Source organism: Oenanthe melanoleuca, chromosome 17 (genome assembly GCF_029582105.1).
Source record: "Oenanthe melanoleuca isolate GR-GAL-2019-014 chromosome 17, OMel1.0, whole genome shotgun sequence".
NCBI lineage: Eukaryota > Metazoa > Chordata > Aves > Passeriformes > Muscicapidae > Oenanthe > Oenanthe melanoleuca.
This window is the reverse complement of record NC_079350.1, coordinates 5,373,836-5,395,141: the sequence shown is the minus strand read 5'-3', so window position 1 is coordinate 5,395,141 and position 21,306 is coordinate 5,373,836. Positions and strand designations below refer to the sequence as shown.

General features: G+C 43.3%; 2 protein-coding genes across 15 annotated transcripts in view; one reads left to right on the top strand and one right to left on the bottom strand.

Annotated features, from left to right (window-relative positions):
• Positions 1-360, bottom strand: part of FNBP1 (formin binding protein 1) — a 92,784-nt gene extending 92,424 nt beyond the window's left edge. For 12 of the 13 annotated variants that reach the window (XM_056505195.1, XM_056505196.1, XM_056505201.1 and 9 more), the window contains exon 1: positions 132-320. In XM_056505195.1, the coding sequence (XP_056361170.1) occupies positions 132-155 (24 nt within the window). In that variant the 5' untranslated portion in view covers positions 156-320. Of the gene's footprint in view, positions 1-131 lie in introns of all 13 variants that reach the window. The other variant, XM_056505192.1, reaches the window with a different exon arrangement.
• Positions 361-6,972: 6,612 nt separating this feature from the next.
• Positions 6,973-21,306, top strand: part of GPR107 (G protein-coupled receptor 107) — a 37,177-nt gene continuing 22,843 nt past the window's right edge. The window contains exons 1-12 of one of the 2 annotated variants that reach the window (XM_056504976.1): positions 6,973-7,163; positions 11,788-11,913; positions 12,705-12,755; positions 12,974-13,062; positions 13,709-13,869; positions 15,556-15,590; positions 15,790-15,846; positions 16,676-16,786; positions 18,140-18,273; positions 18,917-18,992; positions 19,956-20,029; positions 20,594-20,711. In XM_056504976.1, coding sequence (XP_056360951.1) covers positions 7,068-7,163; positions 11,788-11,913; positions 12,705-12,755; positions 12,974-13,062; positions 13,709-13,869; positions 15,556-15,590; positions 15,790-15,846; positions 16,676-16,786; positions 18,140-18,273; positions 18,917-18,992; positions 19,956-20,029; positions 20,594-20,711 — 1,128 coding nt within the window. In that variant the 5' untranslated portion in view covers positions 6,973-7,067. The remainder of the gene's footprint in view (positions 7,164-11,787; positions 11,914-12,704; positions 12,756-12,973; positions 13,063-13,708; positions 13,870-15,555; positions 15,591-15,789; positions 15,847-16,675; positions 16,787-18,139; positions 18,274-18,916; positions 18,993-19,955; positions 20,030-20,593; positions 20,712-21,306) is intronic. The other variant, XM_056504977.1, reaches the window with a different exon arrangement.

Sequence of the window (21,306 nt, the reverse complement as noted above, 5' to 3'; positions counted from 1 at the left end):
CCGAGCAGGGAGGACCCCCGAGCTGGGCTGAGCCGCTCTGAGGTGCGGGCGCGGAGCGGACCCGGCTCCCACACCGGCCCCGGACCGTTATGCCCCGGTGCGGCTCCCGCTGCCCCCGCGCTGCCACTCACCCACAGCTCCGTGCCCCAGCTCATGGCTCCGCCGGCGCTCGGGGGGCGCTGGGGGTGCCGCTGTCCCCTGGCTGTGCCTGCTCGCCCTCGGGAGGGCCGTGCCCGGCGGTGCGAGCGGAGCGGGCGGGACAGGCGCTGCTCACCACCGCTCCCGCCTCATCGCGCCGCAAAATGGCCCGAGCGGCGAGGGGCGGGGGGGGCGACTGACAGCTCCGCGCTGCGCACGCGCGGAGCCGCCGCCGCCGGGGCGGAGCGCAGGCGCGGCCCGGGCGGCGGCGGGGAAAGCGGGGATCTGCCGGGAAAAGGGGTCAGCGGGGAGAACGGGGATCAGCGGGGAAAAGGGGGGTCAATGGAAGAAAGGGGGTCTATGGGGAGAGGCAGTCAGTGAGGAGCGACGGCAGTGCGGGAGAGGGGATCGCTGGGGAGCGGGGATCAATGGGGAGCGGCGGTGGCTGGGGAACAGGGTCAGTGGGGAACAGGCGTCAATGGGGAAGCGGGGATCAATGAGGAATGCGGGTTCCTGGGGAATGGGCATCAGTGTAGGAGCAGGGGTCAATGGGGAATGCGGGTGTCTGGAGAATGAACACCAGTAGAGGAGCAGGGGTCGGTGGGGAATGGGTATCGATGGAGGAGCGGGGGTCAGTTGAAAGAGGAGGTCGCTAAGCAATGGGTGCCACACGGCAGGAGGAGGCTCTCCCCGCCCTGGTCACAGAATCATCAGCACTGGCACAGGCTGCCCAGAGAAGTGGTGGATGCTCCATGCCAGGAAACACTCAAGGCCAGGTTGGGCTCTGAGCAATTTGGTGTGGTTGAAGAGGTCCCTTCTCGTTGCAGGGGTTGGACTGGATGGCCTTGAGAGGTCCTTTCCAACCCCAACTATGGTGTGATTCTGTGCTCTGAAACTTACACAAATTTTACAAGTCCCTTCACTGGATACACTCCAGGACCTCCATGTCCTTTTTTAAGTGAGGGACCCAAAACTGAATGCAGTATTTGAGGTGCCCCACCTACCCTCAGGTGCCCTTCTCTGCCTCTTACCAACATCCCCTCGAGCCAGGTGATTCTGGTTTTGAGGCAAATGTTGCTGTTTTGGTCATTTGTTAAGGAAGAGAGGGCCCTAGAATGGAACAGAACCCACAGCCATAGAACTTAGAACCTTTGGAGCTGTGTCATGTGTGGTTGGGGTTGGACACTGGGAGGAATTTCTTCATAGAAAGGGTAATTAAACATTGTCAAGGACTGCCCAGGGAGGTGGTGGAGTCACCAGCCCTGGAGGTGTTCAAGAAAAAACTGGCTGTGGCACTCAATGCCATGGTCTGGCTGACAGGGTGGGGATTGGTCACAGGTTGGACTCAATGACCTCAGAGGACTTCTTCCAACTGAATTAATTCTGTGAACTCACTGCAAGGGCTGACTTCTAACTCAGCTAAGCAGTATATACATCCCTCACCCCCAAAATAACCCAAATCCAAGAATATTAAATCCACCATCTGTCACCAAAATGCTCAACAAGCAAGCAGGAAAATAACCAAATTATCTGCCTTTGCATAAATGTGGGTTATTGTAGCAATTACACAGGCCTTGCAGAAAATGGCTTGTTTTCTTGCCAGAAAAATATTTTTTTTGGTGATCCTCTTCCTCTGTGTCATTTATTTGAGCTGTGTCACTTAATCTCATTTTGCATCTCTGCTTTTCAGCTACAACAAATGTAAAAGAGCTTTAGACTGATATATTTATTGCTGTGTCTATTCATGAGAGATTTTTGTCGGGGGGGGGAATAAAAAAGGGAAGCATATTAATTCACCTGAGGTAAAAGGCTTCTGATTATAAAGGGTGGGGATGCTTTTGATGTGAGAAGATAAAAATTGACCAGCTGCTACAACAAGCATTATCTCCCCTAGATTAATGCACTTCTACCACTGATGCTTGGCTCTTACCCTACATGAGTAAGAAAAACACATTAAGCAATTCCAACATTTCGAACAACAATGAAGCCAAATGTTATGTTAATAACAGAATTGCACTTATTTTTATCCAAGTTCCATTGATTTGAACATGAGAGCAGAGTGCTGCTCCTCACACAGCTGTCTTTGAAGAGAAACACAACAGGCAGTGCTTTTGTACATCATTAAAAGTTATTACTTTAAAGGGCTGGCTTCACAACAACTAAGAGACACTCTGTTCAGCTCATTTTAGAATAGTTCTTCCTTCTACTGCCAACATATTTGAATATCCAAGCCTGCCCTGCTGCCTGAAGCACAACCACAGTCTTCCAAGGGCCTGTACTTCCACAGGCTCCCAGACTACCATTTTTAGCCCTACCTCCACCAGGACACATTGCAAAACCAGACAGCTCAGTTGCATCAGGACTTTTTTAGAGCTTAACCCATAAATATTGGTAGAAAAAGAATGTACAGAAACAGAAAGCAGCACAGGTATCATCTGAGCTAAGTTTGTGTGGAATTTCCTTTTGCACAAAGAGCTGGGAGGGGAACAGGGCAAACCTGTTACACCAGCATGGGCAGGGAAACCTGTCCACAGTGAGAGATAGAAATGCTCCACCAGTTCCAGGGAGATAAAGGCCAGAAATACAAGTTTTGTATTTTGATGGTACATTAGAATAAACCATGCCAAAAACTATCACAAGTTATCAAAATTTTTGTGGTAGAGGCTCAAGACAAAAACTAAAAAGAAAAATTAATCCTAGATGTTTCAAGAGGAGGATTTTCCCATATTTTTGTCTGCCTTTATTTTTCAGCCTGAGACTCTCCAAGGCAGGGACTGCCACTCACATTATTACTTTCAGTTGTGCAGTGCCCAAAACAACAGGGCCTGCAGCTTGGCTGGTCCCTAATTACTAATGTAATTAGCAATGACAACAGCATTAAGAGCCCTTTATTCCAAAGTTGATGCTGGAAAACTTAGTAGGTTCCAGTCTGAAAAAAATCACTTAAAATTACACTTAGAAGTTATATTATCTAGCACTTCTCCACAAAGTTTGCACAATCCACATCTGAGCAACAGAAGCTGGGTAGGAATTTTCCCTCAGCCAGGCTCAGAACAAGACCATGCAGATCTGTTATCCAGATATGGGCCTATTCCTGTAAATTCTCTGTTTATCTCCCCTGTTGTTATGATTCAGAACACTCCCAGATTCAGCTCCAAGACCCAGCTAGAAGCAATTCCATTTTTAGAAAGCCAGGACTTTGTTTAGGAAACCCCAATCCCCCTTGAAAACAGCCAGATTCACTGCTAAATGATTGAGAAACTGTATAAAATAGGTCAAATAAATCCCTAAACTACAGTTCAATCAAAACCTTTTTACTCTGTGTTTGTTTACTTATGCAAAGCAAGAAAGATCACAACTCTGAGAGCTTGGGCAAGCACTTCCAGGATATAGCAGGAAGAGGACCTACCTTTCCCCTGAGTTATCACCCTTACAGCTGCTTCCCTTTGATTTTACAACTCTACCCAAATTATCCATGTCCAAGATAAGGAACATGCACATTGCTTGTAACCTCTCATACACTGGGACTGAAACAGCACCAGGAAAGGAAGAGGACACACCTTTCCTAGAGGCCATCATCATCATCACAGCTGTTTCCCCTCTGCTGTTCCAACACTACACAGATCACTCAGACACACAACAAGGGACCTCGGTGCTCTTCAATGCCCGACCAAGGCCCAGATCAAAACCAGATAAACACCTGATAAACCCTAATGGCCCGGGCCAGCCTCACCTGCCCACACCCTCTGCCCAGGGATCCAGGGGCTTCATTTAAGCTCTGGCCTGAAAGCCCAGTTGCTTTGCCTCATGTTTTAGGGGGTCCCAGTTTCAGCTCAGCTGTGGATCCTGTTGATCTGGAGCCCAGCTTACATCTGACCTTATCTCAGACCTGCCTTGTCCCTGTGGACCTGTCTAGCCATCATCAGACCATGACTGACCTTGGTTACCATCACCCAAACTGCAGATGAACTTCCCAACTCAGCCTTGACTCTCATTGCTGTGAACTCAGCACATCACCTCGATTTTGGCTGCTTCCAGTTCTGCCCCCTGGGCCTGCTCTTCTCTCTTACCTCTCATTCCTCTGTGGGAATGGATCCAGCCCTGAGTCTGTGTTATCTTGCTCACCTTCCCACTCCATACCTGTACCCTGCCTCACAAAATATGTTAATAAAATGGCAACCTGGTTCATTCTGTGCTGAGCTGTACCTGCAGACTGTTCCTCCATCATGATTTTCTGACACTGCTGATACCTTCCATCCAACCTCGACAGCTGTCCATGATACACTTAAAAAAAAAAAAAAAAATCAGTTTGTGAAGAGCTCTAATTATAGGTTTAATTACAATTAAGGAGTAAAGAAAAAAAAAATACCCAGGCTAAGAATAACTACCTGTACTGGGAACAGCAGATTTACAGCAAAGTGATTTTGTTTGGAAGCTACAAATGAAACAAATCGATGTCACAATGAAAGTCATTGTAACAGCTTATTAACACAGTCAGAAGCTGCTTTGTATCCTGATAGAGATGTAAATTTAAGTACAGACATCTTTTAACCTACAAATTCTTAGAAAAATGCATAGCCAAAGAAAGTAAGCATGCTATAAATTCTAATTTTTGTTCATTTTGTATAGGCAATTGGGAAACTTACAGTTACTAAAATATCCTAATAGTTGGTGAAGAAACATTGAAAAAAAAAAAATAAAGATCTTCAGAAAATTTCCATTCTGTTGCATAAAAAAAACCCCGACTGCCAGGAATGATCCTCAGGCTAAGGATGATTCTTCTGAAGGGACCTGCTGCAGGAAGCATCCACAGACTAAAAAAGGCTCTGCAGCTGAACTAAATCCCAGAATTATTGGGGAATTTCTTCACCACTCAAGCAAAGTGTGCCTGATACCCGTTAGTGGAGCAAGGCACGGCAGCCTGTGCTACATCTGGGGTTGCAAGCAGCTGTTTCTCAGGAGTCAAAACTCCCCAGCTTTCCCAGGTGGTCCGTGCATAGGGATTATAATAATTAAAATCTTAAAAAAACCCCACCCTAAAACCCTCAACCCCCGCCTAATTCCAAGAAAATATCTAAGTTTTTTAGAATAAATCATCCGATGTTTGTAGGTCCGTGGGGTTTTTTGTGTTGTAGCTCCGTGCTGTGCAAGGGCTGATGCTGCCAGGACATCTAGTGGCACACACACGTACTGCTCAGAGAAAGAATATTACTAGAAAAACAGATTTTCTTTTTTTTTTTTCATGCTTCCAGATATTTCCTGGTACCAGTCCAGGTTTCTTTGGCTGTCGGTGAGATTTCTCTGTTTGTTTTTTTTCACCTAAGAATATACAAGGAGGAAATGAAGTTGTGAGAAAAAATGTACAGGAACATCTGAATCATCTATCTAAAGAAAGATGGGACATACTACACAATCTTGATAAAATAAAGGTCAAGGCCATTGATTTTTCTCTCCCTTTTCACCTTCACTTGCCTGGTCCAGTCCAGTTGTTTATCTGTCCCAGACAATAGAACTTCCACAGCTGTTACTCCACACACTAAAATGAAAAATCAGAATATCTGAGTTTTGGGAGCTGAAAGCTCCTCACTGAAAAATTTGATTTATTGACGTTGATGGCTTCCCATTGTATAGCCTTTCAAAATTTATTTAATTTTTAGCAATGTGTCAACCAAAAATCAATTTTAATTGCCCCTGTTCATGTTCACTTTGGTTACTCTCATTTTGAGCAACAAGTCATGGAAACCAGGCCCAATCTGCTTTTTGTTTTACTTACAAATGTGACTACAGCTACCAGTTTAAATAGGTGCAAAATAGTTTAAATAGGTGCGAAACTAAACCTGTAAAGAAGCAGAAATCCCTTTGTTTCTTACATATTTTTCTGGCGATATTCAAAACCAACACTTTAACCCTGGCTTTAAATAGAAAAGCAATTTTCCTGTTGTTTGGACTACCTGATGTTCAGACGTCTGCTGTTGCCATAGCTCCCAGGAAGAAGCTGGAACTTGCTGGTACATCCACGGCTGAGCTGGAAACAACCACTTCACCCCTCCCTGTAAACAACCATCCCACATCTCCCTGTGGACGATGCTGCAGGGCTGAGGTAGGGAAGAGCTTCAATCATTTTTTGGGTTTTGTTTTTGGTGAAACCCCACCGAGGCTGGTCTGGGGGAGGCTCAGGGGGGTACTTTTTGCCAGTGCCCCCTTTCTGAGCCCCATGGCCATGGGGGGACCCACCTCCCATGGGGGGACCCCACAGCCAAGGGGGTCCCAGGGCTGAGGAGGGACTCACTACAGGGCCTGGCTGCTGCCATGGCCCTCGGTGAGGGGCCCATCCAACCTGGGGGGCATCGTGGGGAGCAGCCTGTGGGCAGGGGCAGCCCGCAGAGCCCAGAAGGGCCTCAGGGGGAGGGAAAAGGGCGGGAAGCGCTTTCCCCATGGGGAAAGGCTGAGGGAGCTGGGGCTGCTCAGCCTGGAGGAGGTTGTGTGGAGACCTCACAGCACCTTTCAGGATATGGAGGGGCTACAGACGCTGAAGAGGGACTCTTCGGCAGGAATTGTAGTAACGGGACAAGAGGGAGTGGGTTCAAACTGAAAGAGGCAAAATTCAGGCTAAATATCGGGAGGAAATTCTTCCCCTGGGAGGGTGGTGAGGCTGTGGCACAGACCGCTCAGAGAAGGTGTGGCTGCTCCCCGGGAAGCGTTTCGGCCGGGTTGGACGGGTTTTGGGGCACCCTGGTGCAGCGGGAGGTGTCCCTGCCCGGGCAGGGGGTGGCGCTGGATGCGCCCCGAGCTCCCCCCATCCCCAACCCCTCCATGACTCCCTGACAGGACCCGGCCCCGCCCACCGCGGTCACGTGACGCGCCCCGCCCGACACGTGACTCGCCTGACCCGGAAGTGGCGCGCGGGGGACGCTGACGCTGGAACAAAGATGGCGGCCCGCGGCGCTGGGGCCGTGCTGGGGCTGCTGCTGCTGCTGCTCCGCGCGGGCCCGGCCCGCGCCCGCGTCCATCACCTCACCCTCAAAGTAAGGTCTGCGCCGCCCCCGGCCCCGCTGGCTCGGCCCCCGGGTGCCCTGAGGGGAGCGGTGAGGCCGGCCCGGCCCTGCGCGCCTCCCCATGTCTCTCTCTCCCTTCTGCTGCGTGCCCCGACCCTTCTTTCTGTTCGCTTCTCTCTGGGCTCTCCCCCTGCGCCTCAGCCCGCCCGGGCCCCGCCGTGTTCTGCTTTTGCCGTTCTCCCGCTCCCTCTGGGCGCATCCCCGCTTGTCCTGGCCGCCTGTTTTCAGTCGCGGTAACGCGTGCGGAGGGGCCCAGAGTTCCTGTAGCTTGAAGGTGCAACTGCTTCACGTTCTGTTAGAAGCGATGTGAAAAGAGAGGGCTGAACGTGAGCTGAGGGAGAGGTTTCTGAAAGTGGATTTGGGTTGAGTCTCCTTTTAGCTGTGTTCTGCAGTGGATTCCTGTCCTGGTCTCTCCGAAGGGTGTTTGGCTGCAGCTGCTTCGCAATCGCCAGGCAATTACTGTAGGCTGAGGGAACTGATGCTGGCAGCTCTGTGTTTTGGTTCTGTAGATTTTGGGCGTGCTCTGAAGGAGTGGCGTGTCATCCTGTGGCTGTATTTGAGAAAAACTCGTTATTCGGGGTTGCTGATGGAAGTGCTGGAGGTCAGGGTGAAGCGAGGATGTGCTGCTGCCTGTCGTGCTCTGCAGGGTTGTGTGGGACACAGGAGTCTGCACTGGGGGTGATGCCTTTTCAAGGCTTCTGTGTAGTTAATTGAAATCTCTGCAAGTCTTCAGAACTTAAATTTTGTTTTGCTTGTCAACAACGTGCAATATTCTACCAGTAGAGACACTGGAAGAGATAATAAAGTGATAAATGACTGGGACCTGTATTACTGTGCCCTTGTAGCAGTTTAGGGAGAGTCCAAGACTTTCACCTTGGGCTTTGGGATACAATGACTACTGGAGCTGCTCATGTCTTACTTGTAGGGAATTCTCCAGACTATGTAGTTGTTTAAAGTGCAACTACATGAATATTGTTGTACTTCAGGAGAAGTAAACTTTCTCCTGAATCAGTAAATCAGGAGGCTTGTGCTGGTTACATCATTGTTTTGAGGAATTTGTGACAAACAGTTGAGTACTGAAGGATTTCTCCTGGGGTATTTCTTTACCCTTAAGTAGAAATCTTTCCAGCTTGCTTCAAGCAAATGTTCTCAGCAGCAAACATCATGCCTTTTAGTCCCTGTTGGGGACTGCCTGGATCAATTACTAAATCCTGTTTGCTGTTTTTTCCCCATCAGAGCAGGATGTGGGTTTGGTTTTGCAGGTGTTTTGTGCAAGTTGCAGCACTTGCTGACCAAGGAGTGAGTTAATGCCTCTGCCCACCTGCTTTATATGAGCTTTATTGTTAGAGCAGTCTCTCCCTTCCTCCTTCATCCCCTGCTTTACAGCCTTTATGTAAACACCAGGCTCCAACAACTGAGTCCTTTCACAATGAAATCTCCTTTCTGGTGTTCTTGCCAGTGGCTCCTGCTTTGCTTGCAAGTGTGCCTTGACACTGAGCCAAGCTAAAGGCCACAGATTCGTGGGAGTGTTTGATATTCAGTTTCCTCAAACAAAGTGTTATTTCTTAGTTCGGAATAGCTTCATTCTTGTATCTTAATAATTATTGTGCCAATGTGAAGCTTTTTTATTGTCAGAAAAATAAGCTACAGTCTGAGCAGTTTCCAGGTCTAAATATAATATTTTATCTTTATAAAAATATATGAAATGGTTCAAGTTTTTGCAATCAAGTAAGAATTTGCTTGAATTTTGCTGTTGACTGACCTTGGCAGAGAAGCTCCTCCTTAGTAGCAATTGTTACCAGCTTTGTTAGTTTCATGAGATATGTAAAAGAACTCAAAGCACCTCAATTAATAAAACCTACCCTCTACAAAAGAAACCCTACAAAAATTGGAAGTTATCAAAGACCAACAGAAATAATTTTCAGAGAATTCCAGAAGTAGCTGTAGTTGAAATGTTTCCCTTGACCAAAGGGAAGGTCTTTGTCAGACGTGGAATTATAGAGAAGATGCTGGTTTTCAATGGTTGCTTGTAAATCCCTGTGGCCTTTAAATGTTGGTAGGTTCAGACTTCAGTAGCTCAGGTTGAAAATACCTTTCACAATAATTCACTTAGTCTTACACAGATTACAAGCCTTGATATTGGTCTCACACAAATAAGATTCTTTCCAGGTAAGGGTAAGCACACTCTAGTGGAACTTTCAGTGCACTGACAGTGTGATCCCAATTAGATTTAGGGTAAAAAGGTAGAGAATATTTTTCTGCTCATTCTGAGCTACAGGGTCATGGATTCCAGTTCCCTGTAACCTTATTCAAATATTGCAGGTTCACTTTTTATCCTACAGGAGTAGAAGAACTGGGGAAGATTTTTATGGAAACAAGCTTGAGAACTTTGGGTATTGGTTTGACTGGAAGCTGTTAGTGCACTGAGTCCCAGATCATCTATTCTCAGTAGGGCAGGCTTCATTTTAAATGCATCCTATGTAAATTAAATTAATGTGTGTGTTAACAACTTGGATGCTGAAGTATTCACTTGTATGGGTTCACACCTTTGTTGTAAACTTAAATATTTCTGAAGTCAGTAGTTGAGTGATTATAAATAAAAGTTGAATTCTTTTAACCCCATTAGTAAGTCAATGTCTTTAGGCTGTCAATATATGGAGCAATAGATGCTCTTGCTGTTGCTTGGTGGTAACTGCTGACTGTATGTGTGTGGGATCATGTAAAGCTGAAGGATTTGTGAACTAAATCTGTAAACTCTAAGCACTCAAAGCTGAGATAAACCAAGGAGGAAAGTGGCATGTTGTATATTAATTATCTGCTGGTGATGGGGAGCATGTCAGTAAATATGCAGAGTAAATCACTTCAGCTGAACTGAAGAGCTCCTGCAAGTGCTCTGAATTGAGCAGCTGCCTCTGGTCACAATTGAAAGGTACAAAACCTTGTGGCTGGATGACATTGTGTCCCCCTCAGATTCACCCAAATTCTTCTCTGTCCAGATGGGGTTAAATACATCTGATGAGTCCCATTAAGAGGCAGGATGAATTCTCTGTACTGGCTGGGTAGTGACGTGGAATGCAGTGTTAGAGGAACCAGATGGGCTCTTGTTTCAAGCACGTTCCATGCCCTAGAACCCAGAGACAGCAGAGCTCTAATACTCTGTTAAACAAAGCATCTGCTGGAAGCCCTGTGTCATTTATCTTTATTTCCTCTTCTGAGCATTAAGGGAACCATCTGGTTATTTGCCAGGTTAACTTGATTCTATTAGGGTGATCTTATTATGGCTGGATTACAGGTTAGCTGTGTCAGGATTAGTGTCCTGCTATTACAGTGATTATATTTATGAGTCAGGGACGTTTTGTGCAGACGTCAAAATCAATACTGAGGTAGAGCGAGAGAGAGAACTTTTTGTACTTGTACAATTTGTAGCTCAGTCTTCCAGGAGTGTCTCAGAACAGTTTGCCTTTAGCAACTGACTTCTCTTTTTAGAGTATTCTGCAAATCTGATTATCTTTTCCTAGAAACAGCAGGAGGAAAAAACAGCTTGTTGTTTTTTTTGGTTTTTTTTTTTTTTTTTAGTGCTAACTTGTTGACTGTTTTAAATCCCATTTTAAATTTGATTTTTGATTTTTTTGTTGCCTTGTTTCTGCTTTTCTTCCAATTAATGACCCAGTAGGTTTGAGGGACCAGCTGCAGGCACTGGATATGACCTTTTGTCTTCTGACGTGGCAGCTGTGTGTGACGTCAGCGACTTTTCATGTGAGGTCCTTCGTGGCCTCCTTACTTAAAAAAAAAATTAAAGCTCACTGTACTTGAACCTTTGTCAGCTGAGCAGGGCATGAAAAGAGACCAATTGCTATGGTTTCCTTGACAGACTGAGAGGAACGAAGTTATTCTGCAGCTAAACTGGGAGTAGAGGAGGGAATTAGAATTTTCCTGCTGGAGAAACTAACTCAAGTAATTCTGATTTTGATGTTTATTCTCTTACTTTTTTGTTGATTTTATGCAAAAAGTCATTTGGAGGTATGGGACTACATACAAAACTTTATTTTCACACATAGTTCTCCAGTGTATTAATGTTTGCCTGTCTAAACACTGACCCTGCCTAACACAGATGATCTGAGGGGATGACAATGCATTTGCTAAACACTTAACCAAACCCCACCTCTTGGTTAGGTAAGATCCCCAAAGTCTATTTCCTCTTCAGTCTGTGACAGTGACAGTAGCCAGCATTCAAACAACAGCTGTCTTGACAAGTCTACAGTCACTCTGGGGGGTTTTCCTATATGTTGTTTAGTCAGTGATGCCAAATGTTGAAATTTCTTCCAGAATTTTGGTTGCATATTTCCCAGTAGCATGGCCAGGCAGTTAGCAGAAATATATCTGTTTAAAGTTCTTGCTGTTCAGGTTATTGGAAAAGCTGGTCCATTCCAGTGAACTAGTTAGTTACATGTGAAGGTATCCTTAAGAAATGTGATATTTGAATAATTTGATCTATTTTGCATGAATATTCAAGTGTCAATCACTCACCCTGCTTCCCCTTTGCTGCAGCAGATGACTCTGAATGTGTTTGTAAACTTGTTTTCTTTTTTGACAGGATGACGTGAGGCAGAAAGTGCACCTGAATACCTTTGGCTTCTTCAAGGATGGTTTCATGACTGTCAATGTCAGCAGCCTTTCCCTGAATCCAGCAGTGAGCCCCGATGACGTGGACCGTGTATCAGTGAGTTCCTTCCTATGAAACCTCCTGTGAAGTTGCCCTCTATTTATCTGAGGTGTCAGATCCAAACTCGTGGTGCTGTTGGCTTTGCTTCCCAGCATGAGCCAATTATGAGGATCTGTGTATTGAGGTTTATCCCTGAGCACTCTCTATTCTGCCTTAAGGATGAACCTTTAACTTACTGGATCCTCTGCTGAACTCAATGCACGCATCTACAACTTACATTGAACATCAGTTTCCTAACAGTCCTCTGATGTTTTTTCACAAACACAAAAAAAACCTCTGAGTTTTTTTCACACTGTATCCTGTTGAATTGCAATTCAGCTTGTGATCGTTATGTCAGTAGGTTTCCAGAGCAGTGACAGTCTTACTTTTAAGAGAACTCTAATATTACATGTTATATGGCATATCATATTAGAGGTTTTAATGGAGATGCTGGATTAGGTAACATACCTGAGTTCTTACTCTGCTGCACAGTTCCACCTCTTCATTGTTACCAAAGTATTAAATGTTTTTGTCGAGCAAAAACATGTGGAATAATACTGAAATAAGTTAAAATGTTCAGAGACAGAAAGTACTCCAGATTTAATTTGGGTTTGAATCATATGGTTTTTTCTTGGTGAATATGGATGAGTTCATTACATTCTAATGTATTTTTCTGCCAAATTATTTGATGAAAAAAATACCTGGATTCTGCCTTAAATGTGAGTTAACTTCTTTAGAAAGCAGTGTCTTTGACTCTTTCAATAGTGGTTTGGCTTCAATTTGACAGATTCATCTCAATTGTCTCACAGGTGGGATTCAGTTTGTATCGAACAAGCAATGACGGTTTCTCCACTTACCTGGTAAGAGAAGTGAACTTGCTTTTCTAAGATGGGACATCTCATTACCTAACTCTGGAAATGGTTGGAAGAAATAAAAAAAAAAGGTGGGGGGCCTTTAGACATGGAAGGATGTGAAGGTTAATTTGGATTTACAGCTTGCTGGACTAAGAATGGTAACCTCTGCCTGGAGGTGAACATGTCCAGAGGGCACTTGAGAGATGTTTTGTTCATGTTACCAGGATGAAGAAGTGGATTACTGTATCTTGAAGAAGACACCAGAGCCAGATGTTTCTGTTGTAATCTTACTTCTGGACTTCCGAACTGACCTGTGAGTAAAGAGTGTACAAGACATTTTAAAGTTTCTTCTTTTGTTTGAAGATAATGTAACATTTGAGGGTTTTTTTTTTTTTTTTTAAGGGCTTGGAAAGCTACTGTGCATGTGGGGTTTTTTTTAAGGGGTTACATGAGAGTTGAAGGGAGGTGAGTGTAAAACACTTGCAGTTTGAAATGGTCCAAGAATTCTTCCTGCATATTGTAGGGGTAAAGGGACAGCAGGCAAAAACAATCTACCTTAATTGTGCTCAATGAGCTTAATGAGCTTTGATGTCAGTTTTGCACTTAATATGCAATTTTATTGTTTGTCTTGAATTATCTTTTTTTAATGGAAGTACCTTCAAGTCTGCATTGCTTTCTTTTGTAAGAGCTCATGTGTGGTAACAGTTTCTAGTGTGACTCTGCTTACCAAAGCTGAAGAAACTTCATTTTCTTCATCTGCTTTTGTATTTCATGTCGAATGTTACACAGTGATCATTTCTGCTGTAAGTCATGATCTGGTTCTTGCCTATTCTTTGTGGTACAAAAACTGAGTCAAGACAAGTTGATTTTCCTTTATTGGGTATACGGCTGTGACAGACAGCCTCTTTAAAAATGTTGGTTTAATTTCATTTTGTAATAAAACCTCTTTGTTTCTTTAGTGTGAAAGTACGGTTCTCTTCAGAAGCTGCTTCTTTGTTACCCAGAATTTTATTTCTGTCTGAGGAAAATGGTACTGCCTTAAATACCAAGCTGCTAAAAAGTTCTGAATCGAGTAGTGGTAAAAATCCTCCAAAGACCAATGAAAATACAGATGACAAAGGTAAGCCAGCTAAACCTGACCTGTGTGTGCTCTCACTGCTTATTTCTCTTTGCTGTGCTTCCAGCACTGAGTTGTGGTGTTCTGGGGTATCCTGGGGCTAGAACTTAATGTATATCCTGTGTAAACAGAGCTACCTTTGGAGCTGGAGTCTCCTGCTCAATGATTTGTGTTCACCAGTCCTGTTCATCCTCAAAGAGATAATGAGTGTTGTTAACCCCTCCTCAGAGACACTGAAGGTTTCCAACTTGGTTGTCTTTTGTCTGGCAAAAAGAATGCTAAAGGGGGAGTTTATGGCCACCAACAGCTAGTTAAGGGAAGGTTAGGAGGACAATGATTTCAAGCAATTTTTAGTAGGCACACAATGTCTGTTTCCCTTTATTAAGTCTTGGATGTCTCAGATGTGATGTTAGGACAGAGAATAAATAAAATAAGGGAGATATATTTTCTAAATAGATATTCTAGTATTGTAGCAGATCATTTCTGCAATCCAGTCTCCATATTTTGAGATTTTCCATGCCCAACAGTTGACACCAGGTGTGCTGTGAGTGAGAAGTTGGATTTGTCTTCACAAATCCTCTCCAGCCAACATTTGTATGAATCTGTGTCTAAAGAGTTGAACTCGTATTGCTTAGAAACTATGGGGAGGGAGGAGTAACAGTACCAGTAATCTTTCTAGGAGGCACAAACCTTTGTCTGGCTTCCAGACCAGCAGACAAAACAATTTTATAATCTTAGCTCTAATGGGATTAACTCATGTTATCCCTTCCTGGCAGAGTTTAGACTTCAGATCAGACTGCTGAGCAGTCTGATCTGGAGTAGTCTGGGTCTGTCTTGGCCTGTCATGTTCACAAGCTTTGATACCATTCAAAAGCTTGAGCAGCTGTTGTAGTGAGTCAAGAACCAAGGATGGATGGCACTGGAGATAATGGATCTGACAGCTCTAGTTTTGCTTTCTCTGGTGTAAAAAGTGTAGCATGAGTGTGGACAGTGCACTGAGGTGTGGGAGCCAAAAGCAAAGCTCAAGTCTTGAACTTTTGCTTCCTGGTAGGAAGGGATGACCTTATGTTTAAAAAGCTTCTTATAGGAGTAGAGTCAAACTGTGAAGTTGACATGCTGCTCTACTGAAGGCTCCTGTCACCTCAAGTGCAGAGGCAGGTCACCTCTGCTTTTGTGTTTTATTTGTTAGTATTTTTACTGAGAGCTTAGTGGAAAGCTGTGAATTTATTCCTTCTTCATGGCTCATTAGGATCTTCATGTTTGTCTGGCCATATATTAATGCTCAGATTGAGGTTTATCAGTGGGATTAACAGTACTCAGTCATAACATAAAAAAATCAGAGCTGTAGCTTGCATCTGTTTTAGGTCACCTTCCTGTGATCACTCTCACTGAAGGGCTGGAATGATTTCCAGGGTAGGCTTTTGTAGGATGTATAAAAGTAGAGAATTATATTTGCATTTGAGGATGCATTCAGAATGAATACATGCATTCATTCAGAATGACTGGTGGCTGTGGGAAGAGTCCTCTGAGAGTAAGGAGAGACTGGGAAAGAATCCTTGTTAATGATTAGCTGGGAAATTGCCACGCAGACAAGTGTAGGAAGATGTGAGTAAGGTATTGACAACGTGGTGGTTTCTGAGGATGTCTAAATGCAAACACTAAATGTATCATTAATACTTTTATCTCTAGGTGAGAAGTCCAAACAAAGTACAACATCCTCCCAGGTAAGAAACTATCTGGAGTTCTCTTTCAGAAAGAACCTGGGGGGGTATTCCAGTATAATCATAGCAGAAAAATGGAGAGTATTTGCTCTCAGCCTCCACTGTAAATATACAGAATGCAAATTTGATTGTTTGGTTGATGTAGCCAAATGTTTTAGTTACCTGCTTAAGAAAATCTGAAGGTCTCTTTTTCTTTTCCCAGAGCATGGTAGAACAAAAACATCCTTTTCACAAAGATGGAGAAACTTATTCATTTCAGGTAGGGTGTCTGTCAGTGTCTCAACACAGTTCCTTCACTGTCCTACTTTGGAAAAATAAAAGTCTGGAATATAGATGTTTCTCTGATAGCAGGAGTTTGCCTGAAAATTTACTGAGCTAAGCATCAGTGATGGAAATCTTTCTTTATAAGTTGTGGGAGCTGCTTTTAAATTTGCTTTGTCGTGATGCTGTTCTAAATATCATAGTCTATGAGCATCAGCATATTAAAGTTCACTGTGATGCCAGTAGTGCAGATTGCAGATAACAAATTGCTGTGACCTGCCTGATGACTCAAGGGAATATCCTGCGTATGAAACCAGGTTAATGCTTTGTTTGAGCACCCTGGTTCACTTGTGATAGTTGGTTACTATAAAACAAACACCTTTTATATTGTTATCTGACACAAATCTCATTTCTGGAGCTATCATAATTTGCATAGTTGGGGGAGGAGCAGCTGCAGGGCGAGTAGAATAAAAATTTTATGCTTTGCCATGTCAAATATATGATATATGTCAAATAATATATATTTGACGTGGTGACATATGATATTTGTGGTTACCTTTTCTCTGTGGTGAACCAAGTTAAGCACTGATATTTAACAGACTTGGATTACCAGAATGCATAATCCTAGATAGGTGCAATGATTTTGCATCTGGAATTCTGTTGAAACTTCCAGATGTGCTGCTATCCTCAGAACAGTCTTTTTTCTGAAAGGAACCAGCTGACCTCAAATGACTGATTTTTTTCATGCTTCAGTAGAAATAATTTCCTACCAGGGCAACTCTGTTGTGAATGAGAGGAATGCTGACTTTTCTATTCCTTATTTTCAGTTCTCTTTTAACATCAGCTCGGATAAACAAGAAGGTCTCTACAGCCTGTATTTCCATAAGTGTGTTGCCAAGAAAGGGCCAGCTAACGATCAGCAGCTGTTTAGTCTTGATGTGAGTATGGCTTCTAAAGGATAATTAACTGGTTAGCTTGGACTGCAACATCCAGCTTCCAGCTCCAGCTTGTAGCCAAGCACACACTGCACATGAGTGCACATATGGGGTGGGGAAGTGATTCAGAGTTATGTCCCAGTCTTTGCAGTGGCATTTCTGAAAGAAGTGATTACTGTAAAAATAATTAAAATACTGGTTTTGCAGAAATGCCTGAAAATCTGAAAGCTGAATGTGAGCTGGGTTCAGTCCACACACTTGTGACCTGATGTTGTAACGAGATGGGAGCTACAACAGCTGCTTGTATTTTGCTGCATTCAGAAGTCACTTTTCTTTTTATATGATTGCAGATATGAAGGCTGTTGTTGCAATGTAAATCGTTGGTATTTCAATTCAGTGTTTTTGCTTATTCTGGCCTAATTAAAGATGTGTTTTTATGGTGTTAGATACACATCCTAAAGGCAATATGTTCTAGCAAATGTTTCATCTCTTTTGATGTACAAGTGTTTGGTCCTATGTGGTTTTGATTGTTATCAGAGCTTGGGCTTTCCCTTTTTTCCCTTTTCTGTGCTCATGCTGGTGTATAATGAGCCGGTCTATGAATCCTCTCACTGACTGAGGTACCTCAGCCACATCAGCCCCTGAACTGCTTCTTACATGTTTGTGTTAATGCTGCTGCAAGGGAACATGAAGGTGATGAAACTTAGCAGCCCTAACTTGACTCAGGCTACTTCTGCTTCTGAAGTTGTGTGTTTAGAGGACCAGCTCTCCTGAATTGCTTTGTGTCACCTTGACCTGCTGAAGAAATTGGAGAGAGAAGAAAACCTGGATGATTGATCTGCTGGGGTGTACTTAGCCCAGCTAAGGACAGCTTCAGTACTTCAAACTAGACTCAGTGCATTATTTTATTGAAGTCCTAGCACATATGACTAAGCCACTTAGGGGTATAAATAGGATGCTAAATAATGCTTCTGTTTTCCCAGTTACAGGGAAATAGGCTGGCAGCCCATTGTACATATTGTTTCTGAATCAAAGGTGGGCAAATTGTGACGTTTGGTAGAGAGAACAACTATTCTTTGGGAAAATTACTTTCCCTTTCTGAATTATGTTGCATAACTGATGCATTGTTTTCCAAGGGGATTATTATTGTGAGAACAGTTTTGCAAAATGTTTTGAGATTCTTGAGGATGAAGAGTAGGTTTTGATTTTTTTTTTTCTCTGAGACTCATAAGTCACCACTTCATAAAAGCTCATGTTAAATGAAAGAATTTGATTGTGCAATGTAGTTATTACCTCAATGCTTTAACAAAATGTGGGGTTTTTTAACTGTGCATGTAACACACCTTTAATATTCAGATAGATATTACGGAAAAGAATCCTGAAAGCTACCTCTCAGCAGGTGAAATCCCACTGCCAAAACTTTACATTTCCATGGCTCTCTTCTTTTTCCTGTCTGGGACTGTATGGATCCACATACTTCGTAAACGCAGGTAAGTTCAGTGTGTGTGTGACAAGTAGGGACCTACCTTGTTTGTTTTTTATTTTTCATTCCTCTTCTTGTAATGCCCAATTCACAGTCAGACTTGATCTCTTAAAACTCCAAATCTGGCTCAGATTTGTATGCTTAATACACACAGTTTATATTTCAAAACTGCTTCAGACAGTATTGTTGCAGAGTGTTATTCTGAAGTTACCAAATCTTAGGTTGAAAGTTCTTCAGGTAGTGCACATATTGTGGCAAAAAATCTACAGGAACTTCCTGTAGTTGATGTCAAAAGGAGATGACTTTGAAAATAAATAGCAAGAAAAAATGGATCACTTTTCTTTATTTGGGAAATGGCAACTTATGGCAGTAGAGAGCCATAAATATCTTGATTGTGATTTGAATTATGTTTAGCAAATTTTGTAACAGTTAATATATATATATCAAGGGTTTAGAACATGAAGTTGAAATATTGCTCAGGAGGTTGCAGAAACTTGGACTGCAGCATTAAGAGGAAGCTTTTTACAGTCATGATCAGCTCAGCCTGGGAGCAACTGCTTGACACAGGTTTTAAAGAAATATCCTTGGAAACTGAAATTTTTACTGCTGGCTTTTAATTTATACTCTTCCTTCTTTTTTTTTCTTGCCAGAAATGATGTCTTTAAGATCCACTGGCTCATGGCAGCCCTTCCTTTCACCAAATCATTGTCCTTAGTCTTCCACGCGGTGCGTACAACATCTCTGCTTGAAGTTGTTCAGCTGGGAGGCAGAAATGTGGAACCCAGGACATGCTGTTAGGGAAATCTGCTTTGGAGAGAGGACACTGGGAGGCAGAACTGCTCCTAATACTGAAGCAGTAGAACTGAACTGCAGCTTTTTGGAAGTGTTTATTTTCATCAGCAAATTCTAACCTTAAATACAATTGAGATCATGGCCTGAAGTGTTGAAGCAACAAGGGTTGGGGGGTGAATGAGTTCTACGAATTTCAGTGTTTTGGCCATCTGCAGTGGGCCTGAAAGCTTGGGCTGTGCTGCTGCTTCAGCTCCAGGGCTTGCAGTAAATATTATTAAATGAAAACCTTGATGAATGTTTGTAAAATTCAAGGACAAGGAAGTGTTATGGTGTGTGGCAGCAGACCTCACCATATCAGCTCTGAGGCTTTCCACAGATAACGTCTCTGTTGAATTGTATTGACTTTCCACTGGAAATGTCATGAGCAAAGGAAATGGCAAAAATTTAATCCTTCAGTGTTTGTGCCAGCCATGATCTTCACCTTCATGCTCATGGTGTTACATCTGCCACAAATATTTTTGGAGTCTAATGAAGTGAATCTGACTTCCAGTAAAAATGAAACTAGCAAGCCTCCAGTCACCTGATGCAACTGAAGCTAAAAAATGAATGAATAAATAGGTTCCAACTGCAGTTGTTGCACTGTAACTAAGCAGGGGAGTTGTGTGGGAAGGATGTAGATTGTATAAGCTACATCCACTAGCACTTAGGAAATAGAGCAAATGGAAATGATCTCATTGTTGCTAAACAAAAGTAGAATGTGTTGGGAGGAAGTGCTCTCTGAATGTGACAGAGCTGGGTTTGTACACACTGACTGGAAAGTGAAACTGGCAGTGGATGTGGAGCAGAGGGTGGGGTGTTCAAGAGCAGTTTGTAAAATGCTGCATTTTTTGCTTCCAGATCGACTATCACTACATCTCCTCTCAGGGATTCCCCATCGAGGGCTGGGCTGTTGTTTATTACATCACTCACCTGTAAGTATGTCAGAAGATTGATGTGATAGATTCAAATTGCCACTGGGGCTGTCTCCCCCCTGAACAAAGTGGGAAATTGTTGTATTCTCATGCAGACCACAGTACCAAAGACTCAGCAATCAGTCCTGTTGAAGGGGAGAGCTCCACTAACAGAGGGCAGCTGCAGAGAATTGGCACTTCTGTGGGTGGAGGAGTAAAAGGATAACAAATGCTTTATTTTTCTTTGTTCACACTAATATTCAAGTATCTAATTTGCTCCTGGTGTGAATGGTAAGTGGGTACAGCTGCCAGTATTTGTTGCTGTTCACAATGGTGAATGGATGATTCCCCCAGGAAAAGATTGCATATATTGTGAATGAAGCCTAATATTGCTCTGTGATACACAGTTGTAGCAAGTGCATCTGCTTCACTATTGTGGGATGAATAAGTGCTTGCCAAAATTATGGATAGGGAAGCATTTGTTTGGGTTTGTGGCTTTATTGGCAGTGGGAGAAACCTGGGCAGAAGAGGAAGTGTGATAAAATAAAATGAAGTCTCTCACTGCAGTGTCTGTTTCTCTTGCAGACTGAAGGGAGCTCTTCTGTTCATCACTATCGCCCTCATTGGCACAGGCTGGGCTTTCATTAAACACATCCTGTCAGATAAAGATAAAAAAATTTTCATGATTGTCATTCCACTTCAGGTGAGGACTGAGTTATGCTGATACTCCCTTTCTTATGGGAGAGCTGCTTGTACAAACTGGAAAAAGCTGTGAAAGCTTCACACATTACCACATAGTTCTTGCTTGTATGAGCTTATTGGCTATTTCCTAGTCCAGAAGTTACTGTAGTTCTCCCAATTTTTCTTTCATATTGAACATGAGGTAATAGTGATCAAACAGTTTCAGCAAATAAAAACTGGCAGTAAGGAGTGGAACAAAACTTGGGCTGGAAAACAGTGCCAAACAACTAAGTAGAGGAATTGAATTAAAGGTGTCACTGCTGAAATGCTTGCTGAATGTCTTAATGAAATAAGAAATGGGAAAAACAAGACTTGTAGGTCTGTTGAGTCTGAGGGGAACATTCCCAGTAGTTCAGAGTGGTCTGTGCTGGTCTACTTGAGGAACTGAAATACATAGGAGAGCAGCACTTTATTTGTTGTATGTAGAAGATATTTCCTCCTTTCCAGATGCAAGCCCTTACCAGAAGTATATATAGTTAGTGTATGAGACTCTTACAGAGCTCAGGTGTGGAGTACAAAAGGTGATCAATGACCAGGCTGAATTACTGGCTTAATTT